Below are 23,833 nucleotides of genomic sequence, written 5' to 3'. Positions count from 1 at the left end.
ATCCAGCTCCCTGCTTGTGGCCTGGGAAAGCAGTTGAGAACGGCCCAATGCATTGGGACACTGCACCCGCGTGGGAGACCCGGAAGAGGTTCGAGGTTCCAGGTTCCCGGCTTCGGATCGGCGTGTATCGGCCCATTGCGGCTCACTTGGGGAGTGAATCATCGGACGGAAGATCTTCCTCTCTGTCTCTCCTCTGTGTATATCTGGCTGTAATAAAATGAATAAATCTTTAAGAAAAATAATTTCAATCATCCGTAATCTTCTTCACAAAGTGGAAGAGATGTGAACTTGAATCTGTAACTGCAAAAACAGTTGGGAGAAGTGCTGGGGACCAGGCCCAGGAGCCGTGGGGATGCAGTCCTCCAGCAGAGAGATTGGCTGTTTCCTGGAGGGGAGGGAAAGAACACTCGTGGTCCAGGCCGGGGCAGGGTGGAGAACGGCATCAATGAGAGCATGGAGACTGGACGTGCTGGCACCACTGACCACCTGCCTGAAGGATCTTGGGCGCTAAGCTCAGGAGGGTTTTGTTTGTTTGTTTTTGTTTTACTATTTTTTTTTTTTTTTAAAAAAAGACCTATTTATCTGTTTGAAGTGCAGTTATAGAGAAAAAGGGAAAGGAAGCAAGAGATTCTATCTGCTGGTTCGCTTCCTGAAATGCTACCACAGCCAGGGCTGGGCCAGGCCAAAGCCAGGAGTCTTGAACTGTACCATTGTCCTACAGTAGGCGCCCAAGCACTTGGCTCACCCACTGCTCCTTTTCCAGGCACATTTACAGGGAGCTGGATCAAAAGCAGAGCAGTTGGGCCTCAAACTGTCAACTCCCATAAGTGTTGCCTGTACCACAGTGGCTCCTTAGCCTTCTGCACCACAATGCCCATCCCTTCTAGGTATTGACTCAAGAGAAATGAGGACATGTTCATGCAAAAGCTTGTACATAACCATTCGTAATACCCAAAAGATAGGATAAGTAAAATAAAATATGGTGTAGCATGTCATGGCATAATATTTGTCAGTGAAAAGGGATGAAGTACTAATATACCAAAGTTCATGGAAAATGCTTATTATGTAACAAATATATGTGGATTTCAATCTTTTTTTGCACCCAAATAAACTTATCTATTTAGTTCTATTTCCTGTGACTTTTTTGGAAGTGCCTTCAATGCTACAACACAGATGAACCAGACCCAAAATACCACCTGGTGTGTGGTTCCACTTAGATGAAATGTCCGGAATAGGCGAATCTATGCATGTGGACACAGAAAGGTTAGTGATTGCTAAGGAGAAATTGAGACTGACTACTAGCGTTTTGTTGAGGGGTGATGAAAATGTTGTGGAATTAGATGATGACCTCACAATCATGTGACTATATTGAAAGGCATTGATTTATACACTCTGAATGGGTGAATTGTGTAGTATATGAATTATGTCTCAAAGTTATGAAGAAGGGCTGGTGTAAGCCTCCACTTGTAATGCCAGAATCCTATATCATAGTGCCTGTTCAAGTCCTGGCTGTTCCACTTCTTATCTAGTTGTCTCCTAATTTACCTGGGAATGTAGGAGAAGATGGTCCAAGTCAAGTGCTTTGATCCGGACCATGCACTTGGGAGACCAGAATGAAGTTCCTGGCTCCTGGTTTTGGCTGTTGTAACCATTAAGGGAGTTTACCAGTGGGTGAAAGGTCCCTCTTTCTGTCTCTTCCTCTCTATCTGTTGCTCTTTCAATAAATAAATATGGGGCCAGAATGATGGTTCGGTTGGCTAATCCTTCTCTGACTGTGGTGTCCATATCCCAAATGGGCACGGGTTCGTGTCCTGGATACTCCACTTCCCATCCAGCTCCCTGCTTGTGGCCTGGGAAAGCAGTGGAGGATGGCCCAAAGCCTTGGGACCCTGACTCATGCAGGAGACCTACAGGAAACTCCCGGTTTCTGGCTTCAGATCTGCTCAGCTCTGACCATTGTGGCTGTTTGGGGAGGGAACCATCCATTAGATGGGACATCTTTCTGTCTCTCTTTAAATCTGGCTTTTCAATACAAATAAATAAATTTTTAAAATAACTGAATATTTTCTACAATTAGTTATAAAGATAAGTAGAATGGGCATAGTTTCAGAATTAAAGGATAGTCTTTGTATAGACTGAACTTTGAAATAGTGGTTAGGAAGGATGGGGGTGGGGGACAGAGAAAAGAAGCTGAGGGGCTGAAGGAATGACTGAGCCATAGCTCAGGCTCTGTGTGGTAGAGGGCCACAGGAGACAGACAGTCCCAAGCTGGCCAAGGAACTGACACACCTGGGCCAGTCAGGTGGGACGAGGGGAGATGCCGCTGGCTCTGGGAGTTGAAGATTTGACCTCGTGGTGAGAAAGACAAGGGTATGTCTGTGTGGGGATAACCCAAGCGATAAGGCTGGCCAGCTGTCTCCTCTCCTCAGCTCTTCCCCATAAACATTGATGGGGAAAAGCCCTTCATTATATTGCAATTATTATGGATTCAGGATTGATTCTTTTTCCCTTGGTGTGTTCTCTTTCCTCAGATTATGAGGGAACGGTCGCTGAACTTTGACCCTTGCTGTGTCAGCTACTTTACTAAAGGGGAGTACATTTTGCTTGGGGGATCAGACAAGCAAGTATCTCTTTTCACCAAGGATGGAGTGCGACTTGGGACTGTTGGGGAGCAAAACTCCTGGGTGTGGACATGCAAAGTGAAACCTGACTCCAACTATGTGGTAAGAACCGGAAGTTCATTCTGTTGGACCATTGCGGGAAGCACTGAGAGTTGGCCATGTTCAGCCAATCAGATCACTCGTGTGCATTCCTGGAAAAGGGGAGGATAAGATTGTCCATGAAGAGCTGAAAGTGCGTACCTCTCGACCCCTGCAGGTAGTGGGCTGCCAGGATGGCACTATTTCCTTCTACCAGCTCATCTTCAGCACAGTTCACGGGCTCTACAAGGACCGTTATGCCTACCGGGATAGCATGACTGATGTCATTGTGCAGCACCTGATCACAGAGCAGAAAGGTAAGAAGCAGGTGCAGCTCCTCTTGCTCTCCACATGTTAGATTGAGACAGCTGGGGACAGGGCACTTGAAATGGCAGAAAATCTTTCCCCTTGACCTTTTGAAAACAAAGTGTTGTCAGACCACTGGGTTTTGCTTTTCTCAGCGGTGGCCAGAGATCTAGAATTCTTGGAGGGTCTCACAACAGTAAACCCTGTCTAAAAGAATGCACTACCTCATAGAGGGTGTTGCACATTCCTCACAGTGGTATATGGGCTCCCTGAATAAGGAAAGATGACCCTGAGAGCCAGGTGGCAGAACTGCATGAGTCCTTATGGATGGTTTTTGTTTTTATTTTTTCTGTTAAAATTTGTTTTTATTTGAAAGGTAGCTTTACAGACAGGGAAAGGACAGAAAGATCTTCCATCCTCTGGTTCACTCCCCAAATGGCTACAAGAACCAGAGTTGAGCTAATTTGAAGCCAGGAGCCAGGAGCTTCTTCCAGTTCTCCCATTTGGGTGCAGGGTCCCAAAGCTTTGGTTCATTCTCTACTGCTTTCCCAGGCCATAAGAAGGAGCTGGGTGGGAAGTGGAGCTGCTGGGATGTTGGTGTATAGAGGTGGAGAATTAGCCAGTTGAGTCATTATGTCAGTGCCCCCTTGTGGATTTTTGTCTTTTCTGGTCAGAGTCACTGCAGGGTTCTTCTCTTTCAGCTCCATCTCCACCTGCTTGCTAGCAGATTCTTCTACCAGAGATAAGCAGAGGTAGAGGTGGGAAGAGGCTCAGCTGGAAGATCTGGGTTCAGACCTAATACAGTGTACCTTCTGGGACACTGTCTGGTCCATAGTGTGTGTGCAGCCTAGTATGTCCTGGAAATTTCATGCAGTACCCTATTGTCAAGAAAGCAGATGGAGAGTGGCCAGAAGTGAGCCACTTAGGCAGCTCCTGGTCATTAGGGGCCATTAGTGCCATGCTGTGGAGCCTTAGGCTTCTACTGGCACACAATGGACCACAAAGACTGTGCTGTGCACCACTCTGGATTCCAGTGCTGAGCTGAGCTGATTATTAGATGCTCCACAAGGATGTTTTAATGAGAGTATCTCACTGTAATTGCCAGTAGCATTAAGTAAATGATAGCTTTTAATTTCTTTCCTTTCCACCTTACTTAACAACCTTTTGCTAGAGCTGGATTTCTTTTTCTTTGACAGTTCGTATTAAATGCAAAGAGCTTGTCAAGAAAATTGCCATCTATAAAAATCGATTAGCTATCCAGCTGCCAGAGAAAATTCTCATCTATGAGCTGTGTTCCAATGACTCGTCAGACATGCATTACCGGGTGAAAGAGAAGATGGTCAAGAAGTTTGAGTGCAACCTGTTGGTGGTGTGTTCCAGTCACATCATCCTGTGCCAGGTGGGTAGCAGCCTGCTGGAGAGGTCAGGCTGAATCCGTATCCGCATCTGCTCCTCCCACAGATCGGGCGTCCACCGTATGCTTCCTGGGAAACAAGTTCCTTTCCATAAGATTTGGTAGCCACATTGGCTTTCATCATACTATCCTCTTGATGAATCCGGCCCAGTGGAATAGGGCCATAAACTGGAGAGCACTGTTAGGTAGTTATGGCATTTTTTTATACCAGGATTGTACATGAATTGGTGTTCCACACAGTGAAGACAGGTTTTTTGTTTGTTTTAAAGATTTATTTTATTTTTATTACAAAGGCAGATATACAGAGAGGAGAAAAGACAGGGAGGAAGATCTTGCATCCAACGATTCACTCCCCAAATGACTGCAATGGCCAGTGTTGCGCCATCCGAAGCCAGGAGCCAGGAACCTCCTCCAGGCCTCCCATGTGGGTGCAGGGTCCCAAGGCTTTGGGTCGTCCTTGACTGCTTTCCCAGACCACAAGCAGGGAGCTGGATGGGAAGTGGGGCTCTCGGAATTAGAACTGGCGCGCATATGGAATCCCGTTTTGTTCAAGGCGAGGACTTTAGCTGCTAGGCCACCTCGGTGGGCCCTGTTTGTTTTTAAGAAGTAAGGATATGTGAACATTTATACTCACTCAATAATGGTTAAGAAAGCTTTACTTCCTGAAAAAAAAAACACACATTTACTTCCTGAGAGATTTTTTTTTCATGAGAAGAATTTTAAACATAGAGCCTTAGAAAGTGTGTAGCTTGATGCCAACAAAAGTTTGGAAAGGCTAGCCTGGCCTTTCAATCTTGGAAGTAGAGGCAGATTTAGTTTTAGCTAAACCTATTGAAAGTGGTAAAAACAGAAAATATCCTTTAGGAATTAACGTAGTATAAAATACTGTTAACGTTTCCCTGACAGTTCAGAGTTTCCAGCAGATTGGGAGTATGGCAGTTACAGGGCCATGTGGCAGCTTGGTGCGCTTCGGGTGCAACTTCTGGCCTTGGCAGCCTGGAGAGCTACACTGAAGATCTGAAGCTGTCCTGGGCTCCCCAGGGAAGGCTTGTGAAGGATTCCTAGTGCCAGCCATGGGGAGGGAACAAGGACACTGAGTGTTAGGTAATTTTCACCCTTCAGGGGCAGGAGGACCTCCTTAGGCGGGCCTGGCTGCCTTTCCTTGTGGACGCCCGAGCACAGCTATGCTTCCTCTAGGAGAAACGGCTGCAGTGCCTGTCATTCAGCGGAGTGAAGGAACGGGAATGGCAGATGGAGTCTCTCATTCGGTACATCAAGGTGATTGGTGGCCCTCCTGGAAGGGAAGGTCTGTTAGTGGGCCTGAAGAATGGACAGGTGAGTGCTTCTTCATCAGTCCCGTCAACCCATGGTCTGACACACACATGACCTGGTTTGGGGGTCCCCTGAGGTGATGGGTTCCCAGTGCGAGATAGGTGCACTGGAGGGCAGCCAGGAGGGCAGCTTCCAGCTAAAGGGACAGTGGCCTTCGGGCTTACAACATATTGGCATTCTGGCCAAGATCCTGCTGTGGCCTCTGGGTTGCATGTAGAGTGGATCAGTACACTTCAGGGTCGCCCAGGAGGTGGGGAATTTGTGGGGGACACAGCTTCAGTGGATTGCTGGGGAGGGAGACGAAGATCACTGCTTGGGTCAGATCCCTATTAGGGCAGTGAGTGGATTATCGCAGTGTGCTAGAGTGCTGGGCCTCTGGATATTACCAGATAACTCTAGGAAAAATGGATTCTTTGGGCAAACAGATGTGGGAAATCTGGGTTACCCAAAGTTTAACAGATCTCTGTGTGTGTGTGTGTGTGTTTTCCTTGCTCAAAATAAGAGAAGTTCTAAGTGGGCTACATGGAAATTTGAAAGGGAAAATATAACTGCGTGAGCCTGAGAGCCAAGCTGTGTAGCAGATGGCTTGTGGCTGAGGCCTGTCAGGTCTTTGCTGGGGATGGAAGCTGCGGAGCATGAAATCAGCAGGAGCCGAGCAGCAACACAAAAATAGAGGAAGAGGCTGCTGCTTTCTTGTAGTCAGCTGTCATTTCTCACGTGAGGCCAAGAGCTTGGTCTTTGGAGTCAGGTCGGCTTATCTGTTTGAAAGGCAGAGTGATGACTGGGTTCAGGATGGGGGTTGGGGAGACCTTCTGCAGTGTTTCTTTCCCCAGATGCCTGTGACAACCAGGGCTGGGTCAGGCCAAAGCCAGGAGTTCAGAACTCCATTTCTCACTTGGTAGCAAAGACTCAAGCACTTGAGCCATTGCTTGCTACTGCCCAGGGCATGTTCACAGGGGGCTGAATGAGAAGCTGCACCAGAGTGCTTGCCCCAAGCATGTTTTTACTTAGCTACTCTACCTGTGCAGCCCTAAGGAGGATACTTGACCTCTGAGCGCAGGCTTTACAAATGAGGGTAATACTGCATTTTTCAGAAAGATGTTAAAAACAGGGAAGTAATAAATGATAGCTGGCAGTAGCAGCAGCGTCACTGCTTGATGCCAGCTATCTTGTCGGGATGTTTACAGCAGCATATTCCTGTGTTAGTGTGTGACTCAGATCTTTGCGAGATGGTCTCTGCTAACCTGCTGCGGTGTGGATGATATCATTACCAAATCCCCAAACTCAGCAGGCACTGGAGACAGTTTGGCATGTCTCAGGCCTGTCATCGTTTCAAGGACCTCCAATGAACCACACTTCTGGTCCCCTGAGGATAAGCCACCCACCCCCTGTCTTTGTTTTAATGAGTCCTCTTCCCCGTGCAGAGCTTCTGGTGGAGTTAGTAGGAGTTGTTCTTGTAGAACACATGGGATCCCAACAGCCTGGCTGTGTTCCAGGGTCTCGTTGCCATGGTGACTCACACTTCTTTTTGCCTCTGAAATTTCGCCAGATCTTGAAGATTTTTGTGGACAATCTCTTTGCCATCGTCCTGCTGAAGCAGGCCACGGCCGTACGTTGCCTGGACATGAGTGCCTCCCGAAACAAGCTGGCTGTGGTGGACGAAAACGACACGTGCCTGGTCTATGACATCCACACCAAGGAGCTGCTTTTCCAGGTGAAGTCCTCCCGAGTGCAGGAGGACACAGTACTCTAGAGGCTCTCCTCTACTTCCCAGTCCCCGCAGGTGGTGGTCCCCTGCTGCCCGAGGGACAGTGATGTATTAGGGCTGGGTGCAGTACCGAGCTGAGAGGCAGTGGAAAGGCCTTCTCCTTCAGGCGTGCAGCGCTGCGGGGCCTGGGCCAGCCTCTCAGTTTTGGTTTCCTTACTCTTAGGATGGGAATGTAATTCCTTTCTTACTGTTTACCACCAGCAATAGAAGAGGTAAGTCATCCATTAGAGTGTGCTGTAGGTTCACAGTGAGTGGGCCAATGTCATGGTTCTTCTGAAGGTGTCCACCTCCTGCCTCTTGGAGGCCTGCCTGTTTCTGTGAGGAACCTGAGGCACGGTAAGGAGCAGGTTTGTCATCTGAAAGAAGGAAGGGAGACTGGGTGAAGCCACGCTTCTTCATCCACCAGGATGCCATAAAGATCTGAGCTTTTGAGCTCTTTTTGGGAAAGCTGTTTACATATCATTCAGTCCTGTGGTGGAAGAGGTGTCTCCCTGGAAGACAATCCCAGAGGCTCCAACGTGGCTGAGTTTGGCCACATTTTTCCTCTTTTTTTTTTTTTTTTTTTAAGCACAGTTCAAAGTTGAGCTGAGTCTTCAGACTTTTTAAAAAGATTTATTTTAGGGAGCAGTATGATGCCTCAGTTGACCGATCCTCAGCTTGCAAGTGATGACATCCCATGTGGGCACTGATTGGTGTCCTGGCTGTTTTACTTCTCATCCAGCTCCCTTGTTGTGGCCTGGAAAAGCAGTGGAGGATCGCCCAAAGCCTTGGGATTCTGCGCCTGTGTGGGAGACCTGGAAGGAGCTGCTGGCTTTGAGTCAGCTCAGCTCTAGCCATTGTGGCCAGTTGAGGAGTGAACCAGTAGATTGAAGATCTTTCTCTGTCTTCTCTAAGTCTGCCTTTCCAATAAAAATAGATACCTTTAAATATTGTATTTTATTCATTTGAAAGGTAGTGTCACAGAGAGAGATCGTCATCCACCAGTTCATTCCCCAGATGGTTGCAATGGCCAGGGCTGGGCCAGGCCAAAACCAGGAGCTTCATCCAGGTGCTCCGTGTGAGATGGGCCCAGACATTTGTGCCATCTTCTACTACTTTTCTCGACACACTAACGGGGAGCTGGCTTGGAAGCAGAGCAGCCAAGACTCAACCTGGTGCTCATATGGGATGCTGGCATTGCAGGCGGTGGTTTTACCTGTTAACGCCACAATACTGGCCTCCTCCCCCCATCCTTGCCTCTTCAAGGCTTTGTGACTGGTCAGAGCCACTTTATCTAAAGTGAGCTCCTCCAAAGCCCTTCTCTTGACTGGCTTCTACAGCCATTTTAGAGCTTCCCAGCCATGTCAGATCTAGTGCCGTGGTCAGGGCTCCTCTTGGTCCTCAGCTGTAGAACTAGTATGGTGGAAGGGTACCTGGAGGTGGGCGCCGCTAAGGCAGGGGAAGGGAGTACTGGGCTACCATTGGCCCAGACAAATCAAGAGACAGCCCTTACCTCTGACTGTTGTAAGCTCAATCCTGCCTATGTCACCTATTGTGTGATCTTGATTTCCTACCTTGCTGGAAAACATTCCCAGATTCTTTTGTCCTATTTTTCTCCACTGATGACACTGTACCTTACAAAGAAAACAACCATGTTGTTCTTTTCCTTACTATAAAAATAATCTGAGCTCATTGTGAAGGATTCTAGACAGCCTAGAGGAGAGCTGGGAGGAGCAGAGGGGCTGTCTCCCAGGGTTCCTGTAAAAATAGAATGTGTGAATTGTGTATTGTAGAGACAATAGACAATGTGTCATTTTCTAATTTAAATTAACTCAACTGTGCTTATTATAAAAAACAATATGTATCCATGACCAAAAATAAATAAATAAGTAAAAATTCTAAGCAAACGGGCTTGGCAGTGTGGCCTAGTGGCTAAGATCCTCGCCTTGATCCCATATGGCCGCTGGTTCTAATCCCGGCAGCTCCACTTCCTCTCTGTCTCTCCTCCTCTCAGTATATCTGACTTTGTAATAAAAATAAAAATAAATCTAAAAAAAAAAATTCTAAGCAAACAAAAGAGAAAGCACCAACAATTCCACCTTCCCAGGAAAAAAATCCCTGTTAACCCTATGGCATACATGCTGGATTAGCTAGTTGAGCCAGTGCACCAGCCCCAGACACACTTTTAAACTTATGTGTAAGATATGTATTTATTCTTCAGTGCAATTGCAGTCCCACTTGACTAGTTTTTTACATACTTCATGCTGATTAGTATTGGGGGAGAATATACATTTAAAATATACACATATATACATATATCCCAGTAGCTCAGCTGTTCGGATGCCTCTGTGTCCTGTTGGAGTGTCTGGGTTTGATTGCTTCCCCAGATTTCTGCTGGTTAAGACCCTGGGAGTCAACAGTGGTGATGAGCCAAAGGCTGGGGTCTGGGCCACTCCGGTAGAAGGCCTGGGCTGCGTTGCTGTGTCCCAGCTTCAGCCCTGACCTGATCTGCTTGTTGTGGTTGTTTGGAGAATGAACCCATGGATGGGAGTGTTCTTTCTCCCTCCCTTCCTTCTCTTCCCCCTGCTGACTCTATCTCTCAAAAACAATTTTTGTTTGTTTGAAAACCCTACCCTGACGCAGGTGCATAAGAGGCTTGACTCATATCTATCTCCCTGTCAACGGTTTTTATGAGTCACTTTTTATTTTTTTTATCAAGAATGAGTTTATTCAAAATTCTCCAGCATTCTTTTAACTACTGTGATATTAATAATCAAGCCTTTCATTAAAAAATAATCTCTAATCTTATTTTAATTATTTTACACTTCTTTTTTTAAATTATATTTTTGGCAATCTTTACATAGTTAATTAGGGTAAAATGGTTCAAGGGCTACAGGAAAGTGGGTAAGACTATAATTTCCACTTTGTTTCCTTCATGTATCTGAGGTAAAGGGGGTTTTAAGGGAGAAGCCCAACCCAATTTCCCACCCACCCCAGGTCCCTGATGTGGGACATGCTCCAAGGGTCTTGCTCAAGTGATTTTGATAGTTCAACAATTATAAATTGCTGCCAGTCTCACCACTCCAAGCACAATGAGGTTGTTGAAGAATCCACTGATTGACACAGTCCATCTTAGAGTCTCTGTTTGCCCAGTTTTTCACTGCCAACATATGTCTGAGGTGGTTGATTGACTTGTTCTATCCTCTGTCTTTTCATGGTTAGGGTTCCGAGTCCGGCAGTTCGATTGGGGACATCCCAAAAGAAACTGTATCTGAGGTGTTCTCAGACCAGATTCTTGTGTGTACTAGCAAGTTCAGGGCCCAGCACAGTCCATCGCCCCGATCAGCTGGTGGTTGCAATTGCTGGGTCAGTTCTGTTTCCAGCGCTGTCTTCCACTGGAACCAATGGGTGCTGTAATCCAGCCTGGTTCTGCCCAGCACACACTCAGCCCTCACATAAACCAGTGGGAGCTGCAGCCTAGTCAGAGTGACCCCTAATAACCCCCACCAGGCCCGCCCCCTACCTTGGTTTGCCAGCATATGCAGCAGACTAGTCCAGTCTGTCCCGCATCCCATTCAACTCTCATACATGTCAATGGGCATTGAAGCCTAGTTCTATCTAACCAGCTCCACTATCCAGTTCACACAGATGTTGTTGGGTGCCTTTATGTCTAGCCTTTATGTCTAACCCAGCCCCTGTCCTGCTTTTCGCATCCTCTAGTGGGAGTGGTAACCCAAGAGGGAGGAGCCCACTATTTCCCTTTTAGGCCACTCCCACTCCCGGATTATGCACTCTCCAGGTGGTTCTGCAGTGTAACTTGACAGAATTAGCCCCCAGTGCCAGCTTCTGCCAGCTGGTGCTGTGGCTAAGCCCAACCAACCCTCACCCAGTCTAATTTTTGTTTGCACCAGTAGGAACAATCAGCCCATCCTGGCTTTTCCCTGATCTAGTCAACATGAGGCCCACAAGTGTTGTAGCCCTGCCTCGTCTGGTCTGCACACATCCCAGCTCATGCTCTCCAGTGGGAGTAGCTGTCCAACAGGGGAGCACCCTCACATTTCCCCTTCTGGCTCCACCCCCTCCCTTTCTGGTTCTCATGTGTGCTGGTTGGGCGCTGTGGTCACATCCGGTACAGGTCACCTCACCTTAGCATTCCATAATGTGCACTGGTTTTTTGTTGCGACCGAACCTGGCTCGACCCGCACTCTGTTCTGGTGCTTGGATTCGCCAATGGGTGATGTGAACTGATTCAGCCTGGTCTGCCCCCTACCCATGCCAAATATATACCAGTGGGAAACTTTCCATGGCCTGTTTTGGGATGTTTCCTTTCATGCTTCTTGCGCTTACCTGTAGGGTCTGTGTCCTGCCAAAGGAGTTGCCCAGGCTCCTTCATCAGAACCCCTCCCAATGCCAGATTTCGCGCATGCCAGGGGGTCCATGAGCCAGCCCTACTCACTGTATGAGTCACTTTAAAAGGGCAGTTGACTAAGAAATGGGCATGGTGTGAGAGGTCCAGGTTGTTCTCACACCCTCCTCCCTGTCCCTGGCCTGCAGGAATCCAATGCCAACAGCGTGGCCTGGAACACCCAGTGTGAGGACATGCTGTGCTTCTCGGGGGGAGGCTACCTCAACATCAAAGCCAGCACCTTCCCCGTGCACCAGCAAAAGCTGCAGGGCTTCGTGGTTGGCTACAACGGCTCCAAGATCTTCTGCCTCCACGTCTTCTCCATGTCTGCAGTAGAGGTGCCACAGGTAACCCAGGCCCTGTGTGCTGTCCTTGGGACAGGGCGATGAGACAGGAAAGCCAGGAGCTTTGGAGATTGTGTCAGGGAGAGAGAGGAGAGAGCAGAGTGGAGATGTGCCCTGTGCTTGAAACTTGATGTGTTGTCTCTCTACCTGGTGCAGCTGCTCTCTGTCTTTGGGCAGAATCTCAACCCCACAGATCCTCCATTTCTTTGTGATCTCCCCTGTGATAAGGATGGAGAGAGGTGTGCAGTGTTGTCAGCAAATGGTGTTGTTCACTGAGAGCCATGCATCAGTGAGCCCACAAAGTTAGAATGAGGCAGGTTGTGTGCACGAGCATGTGTAGCAGCATGTGTTTAAGAGAGACAGGGACAGGGAGAATGTATGTGGGAACTGAGGCCTGGGTGCCATAAAGGGAGAATGGGACCCTGTTCAGGTGTGCTGAACCAGGAGGAGGCCAGAGTACGTGTGTGTGTTGGGTGGGGAGGTGTTGTCATAGATAGCCATGGAGTGGGGGAGGACAGATACCAGAGACTGACAAGCCCTTTCTTTCCAGTGATCATAAAATAGAGATAGGCCCCAGGGAGAAATATCAGCCCCAGAGCCTAATCCTCAAAAGGGAATCTCAGGGTGATTAACAGAGTGCAGAACTGAGGCACAGTGACATCGCTTCAGTTGGTCTGGAGGCTCCACCTGCAGCCAGACCCTACAGCACTCTGGCATCACAAGTTCCCCCAGTACCCTGGTGCCCTTGGTGACCACACTGTGCCCTCAGCATCGTGGTCCTGGCAGCACTGCATCCTGTCAAACAGGTGTTGTGCAGCTTACTTCCCCAGCATGTGTTGTTGAACTTGGAGGGGCTTTATAGTCCTCAGCTCCTGTGACTCCTCAGGCCCTGCAGCCATCTCACCTGAACTCCTTTGTAAAGATTCCTCCAGACAGAACGGACGGATCGGGGGGGGGGGTACATTGGAAAGGTTTCTGGACAGATTTCAGATTTCCCTTCTCCTGGGTTCTGCTGTCTGTGGATCCACCACACTGTTCACCCTTAGGCTGGTCCACTTGTCTCTGAGCACTGAATCCCTTCTGCTCATGGCTGCAGAAATTACTGGCAAGTGCCCTCGTTGGCGCTCACCCAGAGCAGCTTCCCGGGAAGCTTACCGGAAGCACTTCCCTGGAAGTGGCAGTGATCTGATCTGGACATGTGGAAACAGCAGGTAAGGAAAGCAGGAGAAAGCAAGGGCTTGGGGTGGAAGTGGTGGCAGGAGGGGAGCCAACACAGCCCCTCCTGGCCACCTCCTGCCATCCCCATCTGCGCCCTTTCCAAATCTATGCACTGCATCTGCAAGGTCCCACTCGCCCTCAGTCATGCCAAACAAGCTGTGCTTTCTTGAAAGTTTTCTCCCAAGATTGCCATCCTGACCTCAAAAATAAATGCAGTTTGCTCTTCCTGACTTTGGCCAGCTGGGACGAGCCAAGGGGGCGGTGCAGGGCTTCCTGTGACGGGACCCCCCAAGGCAGTAGCCTGCCTCCCGCTTGCTGCTGAGCCGTCCTGCTGAGGCAGCAGATAGGACTGCCAAGGGTTGGGGAAGGCCCTCCCAACACAAAGGCTGTTTGTCTGTAGCCTCTGCCTCCGGCTGGCCAGTGATTTTGGCCTAGATAGAGGGGAGAGAGCATAAAACCTGCTCTTGGGAGTTTTGGTTTCCTTTTGATACTTACATCATTTTGTGCAAGAACTTGCTGGTCAGGGCTGCCAAGTAGGGCAGTGAGGCCTGGTCAACCTTCTCTGCCTCGTGGTGACGTTGTGTTTGGAATGTAACACCAAGGTAAAGTATGGCTCCCATGATGGTTTTTCAGTTTATATGTGTATATATGTATATTCAGTTTGTATATTTTTTAAACGCCCACTCAGACTGTGCCTCCCAAGCAAGTCCAGATGTTAGCCATCGTCTGCTCCCAGCTAATGCGCCCCTTGAGGCTTTGTGCATGGCAGGAGGCCCTGCGCTCTAGGGGGAGAGCAGCAGCTCCAAGCTTCGACCCACTACCTTGACCAGCTGCAACTGGAGCAACTCGTCTCACTCTTTGGGGTCTTATTTTCTGTGAAATGGGGTTAATTATAGTCATCTTCAGGTCTGTGTGGCCCAATTCCTATCATTATTTGTTATTATTACAGAGTCATAGTATAGCCCAAACCCACAAAACACAATTACTCGTCCTCTGGAACAGAGGGTGCTCATTAAAGGAGTTCAGGAAGGAACGTTGGTTTGGGTGGGGGCGTTTGGGAAACTTTAAGGGATTGGGAAACTTGACCCAAGCCCTGAGAAGGTGTTTGCAGCAGCGGAAAGGGGGAGCATGACTGGACAGGAGGGGAGGAGGAGCTGGCTTTGAGGACTACACAGAAGGGCATAGGCACACTTGCTTTCTGCCCAGTAAGTTATTCTCTTCCTTTTATATTTATTTAAAATGCAGAGTTACAGAGAGAAAAGCATGGAGGGAAGGAAGAGGAAGACAGAGAGAGGGAAAGAGAGGGCTTCCTGTGTGCTGCTTTACTCCCCAGGTGGCTGCAGTGGCTGGGGCTGGGCCAGGACAAGGTCAGGAACCTGGAATTCCATCCAGGTCTCCCACATGCAGGGACTCAAGTACTTGGAGTGTCTTTTACTGCTTTCTCAGGTGCTTTAGCAGGGAGCTGGATCTGAGGTGGAACAACCAGGACATGAACTGGCACCCTTATGGACAGCTGACAACAGCTTTACCCGCTACGCAGCACTGGCCCCATAGTTACTATTTTCAGAACACCTCTCATTTTGCCCATGGTAGCCTGAGATGGGCAGGGCATCTGCAGGGGAGTTAAGAGGTTACTCGAAAGAAACCTTGCTCAAACACGGCTTGAGTTCCAGCCCAGCTGCTCTCCCGTTCCTGCCCTGCTGCCTGGGGAAGAAAGGGGATGGCATTGCACAGGAGAAATGATAAGCACACAGGAGCAGCTGTGTCTACCACAGCATGGACCAGCTGAAGGAGAAAAACATTGTCTTCAACTCTAAAGCTGAAAATGGATCTGGAAATTTCCAAGATAAAAGCCGTAAATGGAGAAAACAGCACGTTCAGTTCCACATTTGGGAACCATTAGTGCAGAAGCACTGGCTGATTGATCTCCACTGTCTGCCAGTCCCATGGGGAAGATGCACGTCCCTGCAGCACAGTTGACTGGCGCTAGAGCAAGGAGAGGCCCAGTGACTGTTAAAGGTGCCATGCACCCCTCCCTGCGGGCACACTCGCACAAGGCAGGGCAGAGCACAGAAAGTGGGCTCAGGTCCTACTAGCTCCAACATCAGGGTTTTCTGTTGCCACGCGTATTCTGAAGCCAATCAGTGGTCCTCTCTGAGTCTCAGCTTCTTGGGCTCCCCACAGGGAAAGTTATGCCTGCTGCTGGGCAAATGCAAAAGCATTTTGCAAGCCTGAAAGAGAGAGGTCTCTAGGAGTGCTCACAGGTAGTCAGAGCAAGGTAACCGTCCTGTCGGGGAGTTGTCCCCAACTCCTGGAGATGGGGACCTTCGGTGTGACCTGGAGCAAGCCACCTCAAGGAGGCGGCCACGTTAGCCCCCTCCTCTCAGTGATGTCGTTCATTCTCGCAGCAGACATAAACTGGGGGCCTGCCGAGGGAGGCGTGTAGTGAAGCACAACCGTGCTGTTGGCCCTGGGTTGTTGATGGCCTTGTTGGGGAGACAGTCGTGGTTACAGCACAGCCCGAGATCTGGGCAAGGGCAGAGTCAGTTCAGGCTGCTTGCTCGAGGTGGGCGCCTGAGGAATCAGGGAGGATTTTGCAAAGGAGGTGACATTTGAACAGGTCTTGGGAGCCAAACAGGCAGTTTCCAGAAGGCAGGGAGGGGAGGGGGCTCTGCAGGTTGGGTGACATCTTGTGGTGAGGCAGTCCTGGGGCTTGGCAGGAGGGGAGAGTTGAAGGAAAACTGTGCTCAGAGCACTGTTAGTGCAGGGGGTGGGGAAGGCGGTGACAGAGCAAAGGCGGCAAGGTGGGCTGGGCGGGGCTGCGAAGGGTGCTGCTCCTGCTCATTGGCGTGTCTCTCTGCAGGTGTTTGTAATTAGATCTTCATGCCTATCTGGAGATGGAGACAGGCTTTGTATGAATCTGATTTTTTTTTTCCATTTCTCTGAAAACAATTTTCTTTTTTCTTTTTGACAAAATCTTGCAGTCTGCTCCCATGTACCAGTACCTGGATAGGAAAATGTTCAAAGAAGCTTACCAGATTGCCTGTTTGGGGGTCACTGACGCTGACTGGCGTGAGCTGGCCATGGAAGCTCTTGAAGGATTAGAATTTGAAACTGCAAAGAAGGTAAGCCTCTACTTAGCATGCGGTGGAATTTGAGCTGAGCGGGCAGGAGAGGGCCCAGGTGGTGTGGAGGGCCAGCAGCCGCCTGTGGTATGCCCTGAGGTTTAGACTGGCCTGGGGTTAGACCTCAGCTCAGCATTACGTCACTGTGACCTGGGTCAGGTCACAGCCTTCCTCGGGTGACTTCTCTGTAGAGGTAGCATGATGGTGGCTGTGCCCTCACAGAGTTAGAAGGGTCTGATGGGACAGCAACTGCGAAGCCTGACCCTGGAAAAGTACCTGATGAATGCAGCTGTCACACTCAATAACTATTATTTGTGTGATCCACCTAGCTAAAAGCTTGGTCCATAATTGGTACTCAATAGGTTTCAGGTATGAACAGCCTTTATTGTGCCTTGGTGTCCCTTAGCTCCCTGCTGAGAGTGGGATGGCCAAACCCTGATTCTGACAACAGTGTGGTCACTTCCCACATCAGATGATCTGCTCTATCATCCTGCCTTAGTCTGGTAAAGCTAGAGAGATGGCTAAAAGCATTTGACCCATTTCTGCGCATCAGAAAAAGCCCAGTTACATTTCTGAGTTGGGTTTCTGTCTAGAGCCTGAAGTGGGAGAGAAAATGGCTCCGGCACCCTCTCTGCTATTGCTCCCTTTGTCTGTTGTTTTCCTAGTCAAGTAAGGAGCTAGGCCTTTGGCTGTCACAAAACATGTGTCATGTGAAGTCAGGAGTTACAGGAGTAGGAAGGGAGCAGACTGCATCAGTCTAGGCCCTGCAGAGGGGATGAGGAGCGGCAGCAACACTGTGGGGGTAGCCCTGTGACCACCGGGACCCCCAGCCCCTGTCCCCACCATCTCTGCGGTGGGGGCGGGGCAACACTGACTGCCACATTGGCTTAACTGAGCAGTTACAGGAGAATCCGGAGCCGGGACTAGCTGTCCAGTGCTAGCTGTGTTAGAGCAGCGGAAGCTGTCCTTCTCTAATAATGTCTGTAATAATGTCGGGCGTTAGAGCTTCAGACTTCCGAAGTGTTGGCAGAGCAGTAATGCAGGAGGCTCTGGGAATTCAGAGGAGGGAGGAGGCCTTTGCTTGGAGGGAGCTTTTATCTCCTGCCCCACCCGAAGGTGCCAGGAGAGATGAAGAGGAACAAAGGATCCCTAGAATGTGTTTTGTTTGCTTGTTTTTAGCTTGGGATGAAACAAACAAACAGTCTTTGCTCTAGATTATACACTAGGTAGCTATCTCATCTTAGTACCCCGCCCCTTCGTGATACTCAGCAAATGTTAGAATGGGCAGAAATGAAACTGGAATGCCTCCTATTTATTTACTCACCATGCCCACCCTGTTTCCTGAAAGTACTGCCTGAGATTAGAAATGATTAAAGCCACAATATTTTTTTTAGAGTATTGCATACGTAGTCTTAAAATTACTTATTTATTTGAATGAGAGAGACAGAAGACAGAAGGAAGTTTCTGTCTCCTGGCTCCTTCCTCCAAATGCGCACAACAGCTGGTCCTGGGCCAGGGTGAAACCAAGAGCCAGGAACTCAATATAGGTCTCCCATGTGGGTGACAGGGACCTAAGTACTTGAGCCATCACCAGTGCCTTCCAGAATGCCCATTAGCAGGAAACAGGTACCTGGAGCAGAGCCAAGACTCAAATCCATCCCGCAGTGTGGGCTGCAGGTGTCCCATGGGGTGTCTTCACTGCCTGCTCCTATTTATTTATTTCTATAAATAATAATTGTATGTATATTTATTGTGACCGATATGATGCTTTCAAGATGCCACAAGAGTTTGACCGTTGAGGAGAACTTGATCTCTCATCTAAATCCTGAATCTCCGTCCTTTGTTTTTACCCTATGCAAGTTGCTCTGGCTCCAAGGCACAGACTTGGGGAAGGGGGCCCTGGGCCATCACTCGCATCCCCACTAGATGGCAGAGGAGAGCTGCCTGACCTGGGATTCGGCCTGCTGTGACTCTCCACAGGTCTCATTGCTGAAATTGCTCATGAGCTGGCCTTGTGACTCTGACCACCGTGACCAGCCACCCTGACTCTGCAGAATGTATCAGGGCTGAAGGAACTGGGGAGTAGATTTCACACAGAGCTTTCTCACATCCTAGAATCCAGCACAGCAGAACCAAAAAGAATGATCCTTGTAGAGGGTGTCCCAAATTTACCCCATCCACAGGAGTGTGGTTAAGGCTCCAAAGCGGGGAGTGAGGCGGGGGTGTTCATACCCTCCAGCTCAAAAGCCTTATGTCTGGGCCTGGACTGAGGCCTGGGCAGCTCCTCGCTCCCTCTCCAGCTCTGTGTCAGGCATTGTGGATTTCGCCTCGCCTGGGGACTCTAAGACAAGTCAGATGGAGAAGGTTATCTCCTAAGGCCTCTAGTGTAGAGCATGGGCACTCCTGGCTCCACATTCTTTGCCTGGGTGACCCCTGCTTCCTTACCCTTCCTATGAATCCTGCTTCAAGGATAGCCACTTGCTGGATGCCTACTCTGGGAGGCCTTACGCCATCCTGCTCCCTGGCCTTCCCCACGCGTGGACATTGTATCTGCGTTCACAAGAACATCTAGTTGTCACTGTGTAGTTTTTGATTAAAAAATACTTAGTGATCTCTGTATCTGCTGGGCTCCCCTTATAGAACGCAGGTTTATGAATTAGGGGAAGGGGCAGGGTCAAGTCCTGTTCCCCTCTGGGTCAGGGCACCTGACAGGGTACTTGGCCCTACGGGATGAAAGATGAACTCATATTGTGGTCGTGTGTAAGGCAGCCACATCTGACCAGATGACTTGCTCATTCTCCCACATCTTTTTAGGAGGGAGGGTATCATGCAGCCAGGTAGAGGCCTCACGCGGCCAATGGTGTTCTGCTTGTAAGTTCCAAGGACTCCTGGAGTTGCCGCCCTCCTAAGCCTATGTCAGCCCATTTCAAATGGGACCGCTAAAGAAGCACAGCTGGGTAGAAATGTTGACCACAAAAACCACAGGAAGATCCGTTGGATATGGTGGGTTGTGTTCCTCCAAGCCTCTTGCAGAATCTGAAAGAAGTATCTTCCTGTTCCTCAGAAACTTCTAGCAGGGGTTAAAGTGCCTGGCTTGACTGCAGGTCCAAGGCAGCGGCTGCGCTTTTAGGATTTACTGAAAAATTGCCTTCCAGCGACTTGGAGTGATTCATTCCCTACCTTCCCCGTTTCAGAAAGCAGCTTGATTGCTTCTCAGCTTTCTCCTCCTCCTCTCCCCTGCGCTGGCACTGCTGTTCTGGGTTCCCCGTGTTGATGGCGCTGCCGGGAGGCGTCCTCCACAGTTCCTCGGTGGAGGGACAATGTTCCGAGGAGCCGCCGCTGCATCTCAGGCTGTGCTATCAGGATTTTGTTTTACCAAATCCCCAAGTGATTGATGCAGCCAGGGCTTCTTTGCTGTTGTTTGTGTGGACCGATCCTGGGGTGAAGCCATGCCTCGTGGGGGCCGTGGCCCTCCTGAGCACACAGGGATCAGTTAGGATCTGCCTGTTGACCCTGTGCGGGTTGTCTGTCTGGAGCATGGCTTCCCACCCCCAGCCACCTGCCCACTTCTGAAACTGAGAAGGCAGCTGGTTTTGTTCTTTGTTTCTTCCCTGACAGGCCTTCACCAGAGTCCAAGACCTGCGGTACTTAGAGCTCATCAACAGCATTGAGGTAACAGAAGAAGCATTCTTCCTTCTCAAGCAAGCACGGTCTCCGTGTCAACTCCCCTAGCAGGCAAGAGACCTGAGGACCCATGAACAAATCCTGGGTGGCAGCCTTGCCCAGGCAGGGGGCAGAGCGGCCCTGGAGTGGGAAGTGCAGGCTGCTGCTTAGTAGTCCACTGAGGCAGATGGGTTTGAATTTCTCGGAGCTTTGGTTTCTTGTCTGTGAAATGGGATCAGACCTACCTGGCAGGATCGCGGCAAGGGTTTAAATAGGTTATCAGTAAGTAGCTGCTGTGCTCCCAGGCTGCAGTCATCTGCCCGCGTAGAGGGCTTCCCCAGCACACTGGGCCTGGGGCTGAGCTGAGCCCCGCTCTGGGACACCTCCCGCCCTGCCGTGCTGGCAAGAGCACAGAGCTTGTCAGCCCAGCGCAGACAGGCCTGGGGTGGGCTCAACAAGCTGGGTGCCGGGCCCTGCTGTTCTTAAGTTCCATGCATTGCAGAAGTGTCTAGCTGTCTGTAAAAAGGCATGCATGTTTTTTTTTTCTCCTGAACAGATTTATTGTGAGCCTAAAGGAATGTGAGATACATTGACTTTCCGAATGGAAGCCGTGAGGAAATCGGCAAATGTCTTGTCTCTCTAATCCAGCTTGAATAAGAAACACCCGTCTGGGCCAGGCCTTGTGCTGAGCCCAGTGGGTAGAGAGCTGAGGATAGAGGCCTGTAGGAGTCCCCAGTGAAGCCTGACTGTGGGGCTGCTGGGCACCCCACGCATGGGGTGTGCACAGTTCTTGCCCTCCCAGCATCTCCACAATGCAGGAACTGCTGCTAGCCCTCTTCCAGAGAGGAGGAAACAGGCTCAGAGAGGCTGTGTCACATTCCCAAGGGTGCACAGCCGACTCCCATCTGCACCCGAGTAAGTGCATGCTGCTTTAGTCTGGGCTGTGCACCCTTTCTCCACACCCTGCAGCCCCCTGTGCATGCGAAGCAGTGGCTCTGTTTGTCTACCTGCCTATTAAAGACCTGTGAAGTCCATTGCTGCCCGTGAATCCTCTGGCCACGGTCAAGGGAGTGCTCACCTGAAGCCGTGAACATCATTTTTTCCTCTGTGCAAAACCAGCTGGCTTTATCATGTGTCAGGACCAGCTGAGTTTACAGTGTCTGCCTCTTCTATGTGGCTGTGAGTTGGGACTTTTAGGTGAACTTGGAGGATTCTCTCCTGACAGATAGGATCTAAGTAAGGATCCAGTTTGCTCCAAAATTATCATTGCTTGCTGTTCAGCCTGGCCCCAGAAAGCAAGGTTTCTTAGTTGGAACCCGTTGCCCGGTGCATGTTGCTGCACTGCCAGCAAGAATCAAGGACTCTACCCACTCTGGTAATGTAGCTACTGAGTATACACAGATCATTTTAATTGATTATGGTGATTTTGGGGGACCCCTAAAAAGATAGGGCCTAAATTCCATTCCTGATAAAATCTATTTTTAAAACTTTATTTATTCAGGTCCCACACAATAGCGTAATGGCTAAATTCTCACCTTGCATCCACCAGGATCCCATATGGTGCCGGTTTGGGTCCTGGCTGCTTCACTTCCCATCCAGCTCCATGCTTGTGGCCTGAGAAAGCAGTTGAGGACTTCCTAAAGCCTCAGAACCCTGTACCCACGTGGGAGACCTGAAAGAAGCTCCTGGCTCCTAGCTTTGGATCAGCTCTGCTCTGGCCATTGTGGCCACTTGGGGAGTGAACCAGTGGATGGAAGATCTTTTTCTCTGTCTCTCCTCTCTGTAAATCTCTTTCCAATAAAAATAAATAAATATTTTAAAAATATATTTATTCACTTGAATGGCAGTTAAGAAAAAAAGATCTTCCATCCATTGGTTTACACCCTCAATGGCTGTAACAGTTGGAGCTAGACCAGTTCAAAGCTAGGAACCAGGAACTTCTTCCAGGTCATGTGGGTACAAGAGCCAAGCCCTTGGGTCACCCTTTTCTGTCTTCCCGGCACATTAGCAGGGGGCTGAATCGGAACTAGCACCTGTATGGGATGCCAGCATCACGTGTATTAGCTTTATCTGCCACATCACAACACTGGCTCCTGTTTTTTTTTTTAATCTCAGTGCAAGATTTTGATTCATTTCCAATTATTAGGAGTTATTTCATTGGATGGATTTGCCAGAACTATGTGTAGTTTTTTTTTTTTTTTTTTAAATTTCTGTCATTGGGGAGTCACATTGCCTCCAGCTGTTAAAACTTCCACCAGCTTGTCTAGGAGTTTGATTCAATGTCTCATCTTCCTCCACTGTGATTCACTTGTAAGAAAACAAGCAAAAGACAACTGCTGGAGATGAGGGGTTGGGTGTGATTGAGTGTTTATAAATAGTTTAACCATAGAGTAGTGAATGTCCCCTAGCCCAGGAAGCAGGACTGTGTGGTCCCTCCCGTCAGCCCATCACTGTAAAGTGTGTGCACAAGTACACACGAGGGTAGTCCCGAGCCACCCCTGCAGGCTCCTGAAGGGGTTGTTGGGATAGGTAGTACAAAAAGAGGGTATGATCGGGTGCAAGGGCATCAGGAGTCTGACAGAACTGAGTGAACCAAGACCAAATGCTAGCTTCATCCAACTTTGACCTGTTGCACTTCTTGAATCCCAGCTTGCTGTGGAGGTTGGGCATACTGTGTGAGAGGCAAAGAATCCACATGTGCGGGAAGTGCGTACCTTGTACCTAGCATGTGTTCAGTGTGAGGTATTCCTTTGCTTCTGTATAGCAGCAGGAACATAGTAAGGCTTTTTTTCCCCTCCAGATTTACAGATAGAAGGAGAGACAGGGCTGGGATTTGGGAGAGATTGGGAGCTTAGGGACTGCCAGTGGGTAATGCATGCTGTTCAAACTGTCCAGTTGTTGCCCTGGAGGAGTATACAGGAAACTGAGCCTGAGGAATTTCCTCCAAACAAAAGCTTGCATCTTTTTTTGCTCTTCAGTTGTGTGGAAAAAAAAAAAATCTGCTTTTATTGTCAGGTATTCCCACCGGAAATGTAGGTGAGACACAACAACCTGAGAGCCAAGCATAGGTTCCAGTAGGAACACCCAGGGGCTTAACTGGGAATAGCAACTTCTAACCTTTGTAGAGGCTGCTTCCTGCCTGTGGCTGCAGAGGCCGTTTCCTGTGCTTCTGATTTTTCCAGGAGAGGAAGAAGCGGGGAGAGACCAACAATGACCTGTTTCTGGCAGATGTGTTTTCCTACCAAGGGAAGTTCCACGAGGCTGCCAAACTGTACAAGAGGAGTGGGCATGAGAACCTCGCCCTTGACATGTACACCGATCTGCGCATGTTCGAGTATGCCAAGGTAACCCACCCCTCCCAGTCCTGGGCTACCACCTGGGCCCCCAGGGCTCTGACCTATAGTGTCCAAGTTGTTTGCCCCAAGAGGTAGTGCAGATGGAAAAATAGCAGTGGTCTCAGAGAGGATTGGGCTAACAGATAAACAAAGGAACCCCTGATGGTCACTGGTTGAAAGGGCTCTGAAGCTTACCTTCCAAGTTTACATCAAAGGGACAGGGTGTGACAGCTCAGACCTTCTTG

At 49.3% G+C, this 23,833-nt stretch overlaps 1 protein-coding gene across 2 annotated transcripts in view; it reads left to right on the top strand.

The window, feature by feature from the left end:
• IFT122 (intraflagellar transport 122) overlaps positions 1-23,833 on the top strand; it is a 70,009-nt gene that overhangs the window by 26,260 nt on the left and 19,916 nt on the right. For both annotated transcript variants that reach the window (XM_004581321.4, XM_004581322.4), the window contains exons 9-17: positions 2,532-2,723; positions 2,878-3,016; positions 4,202-4,404; positions 5,617-5,754; positions 7,301-7,465; positions 12,053-12,250; positions 16,450-16,590; positions 20,209-20,262; positions 23,436-23,597. In XM_004581321.4, the coding sequence (XP_004581378.2) occupies positions 2,532-2,723; positions 2,878-3,016; positions 4,202-4,404; positions 5,617-5,754; positions 7,301-7,465; positions 12,053-12,250; positions 16,450-16,590; positions 20,209-20,262; positions 23,436-23,597 (1,392 nt within the window). The remainder of the gene's footprint in view (positions 1-2,531; positions 2,724-2,877; positions 3,017-4,201; positions 4,405-5,616; positions 5,755-7,300; positions 7,466-12,052; positions 12,251-16,449; positions 16,591-20,208; positions 20,263-23,435; positions 23,598-23,833) is intronic.

The sequence above is a fragment of the Ochotona princeps genome, chromosome 21, assembly GCF_030435755.1.
Source record: "Ochotona princeps isolate mOchPri1 chromosome 21, mOchPri1.hap1, whole genome shotgun sequence".
NCBI classification, from domain to species: Eukaryota; Metazoa; Chordata; class Mammalia; order Lagomorpha; family Ochotonidae; genus Ochotona; species Ochotona princeps.
This window is presented reverse-complemented; position numbering and strand designations above follow the sequence as displayed.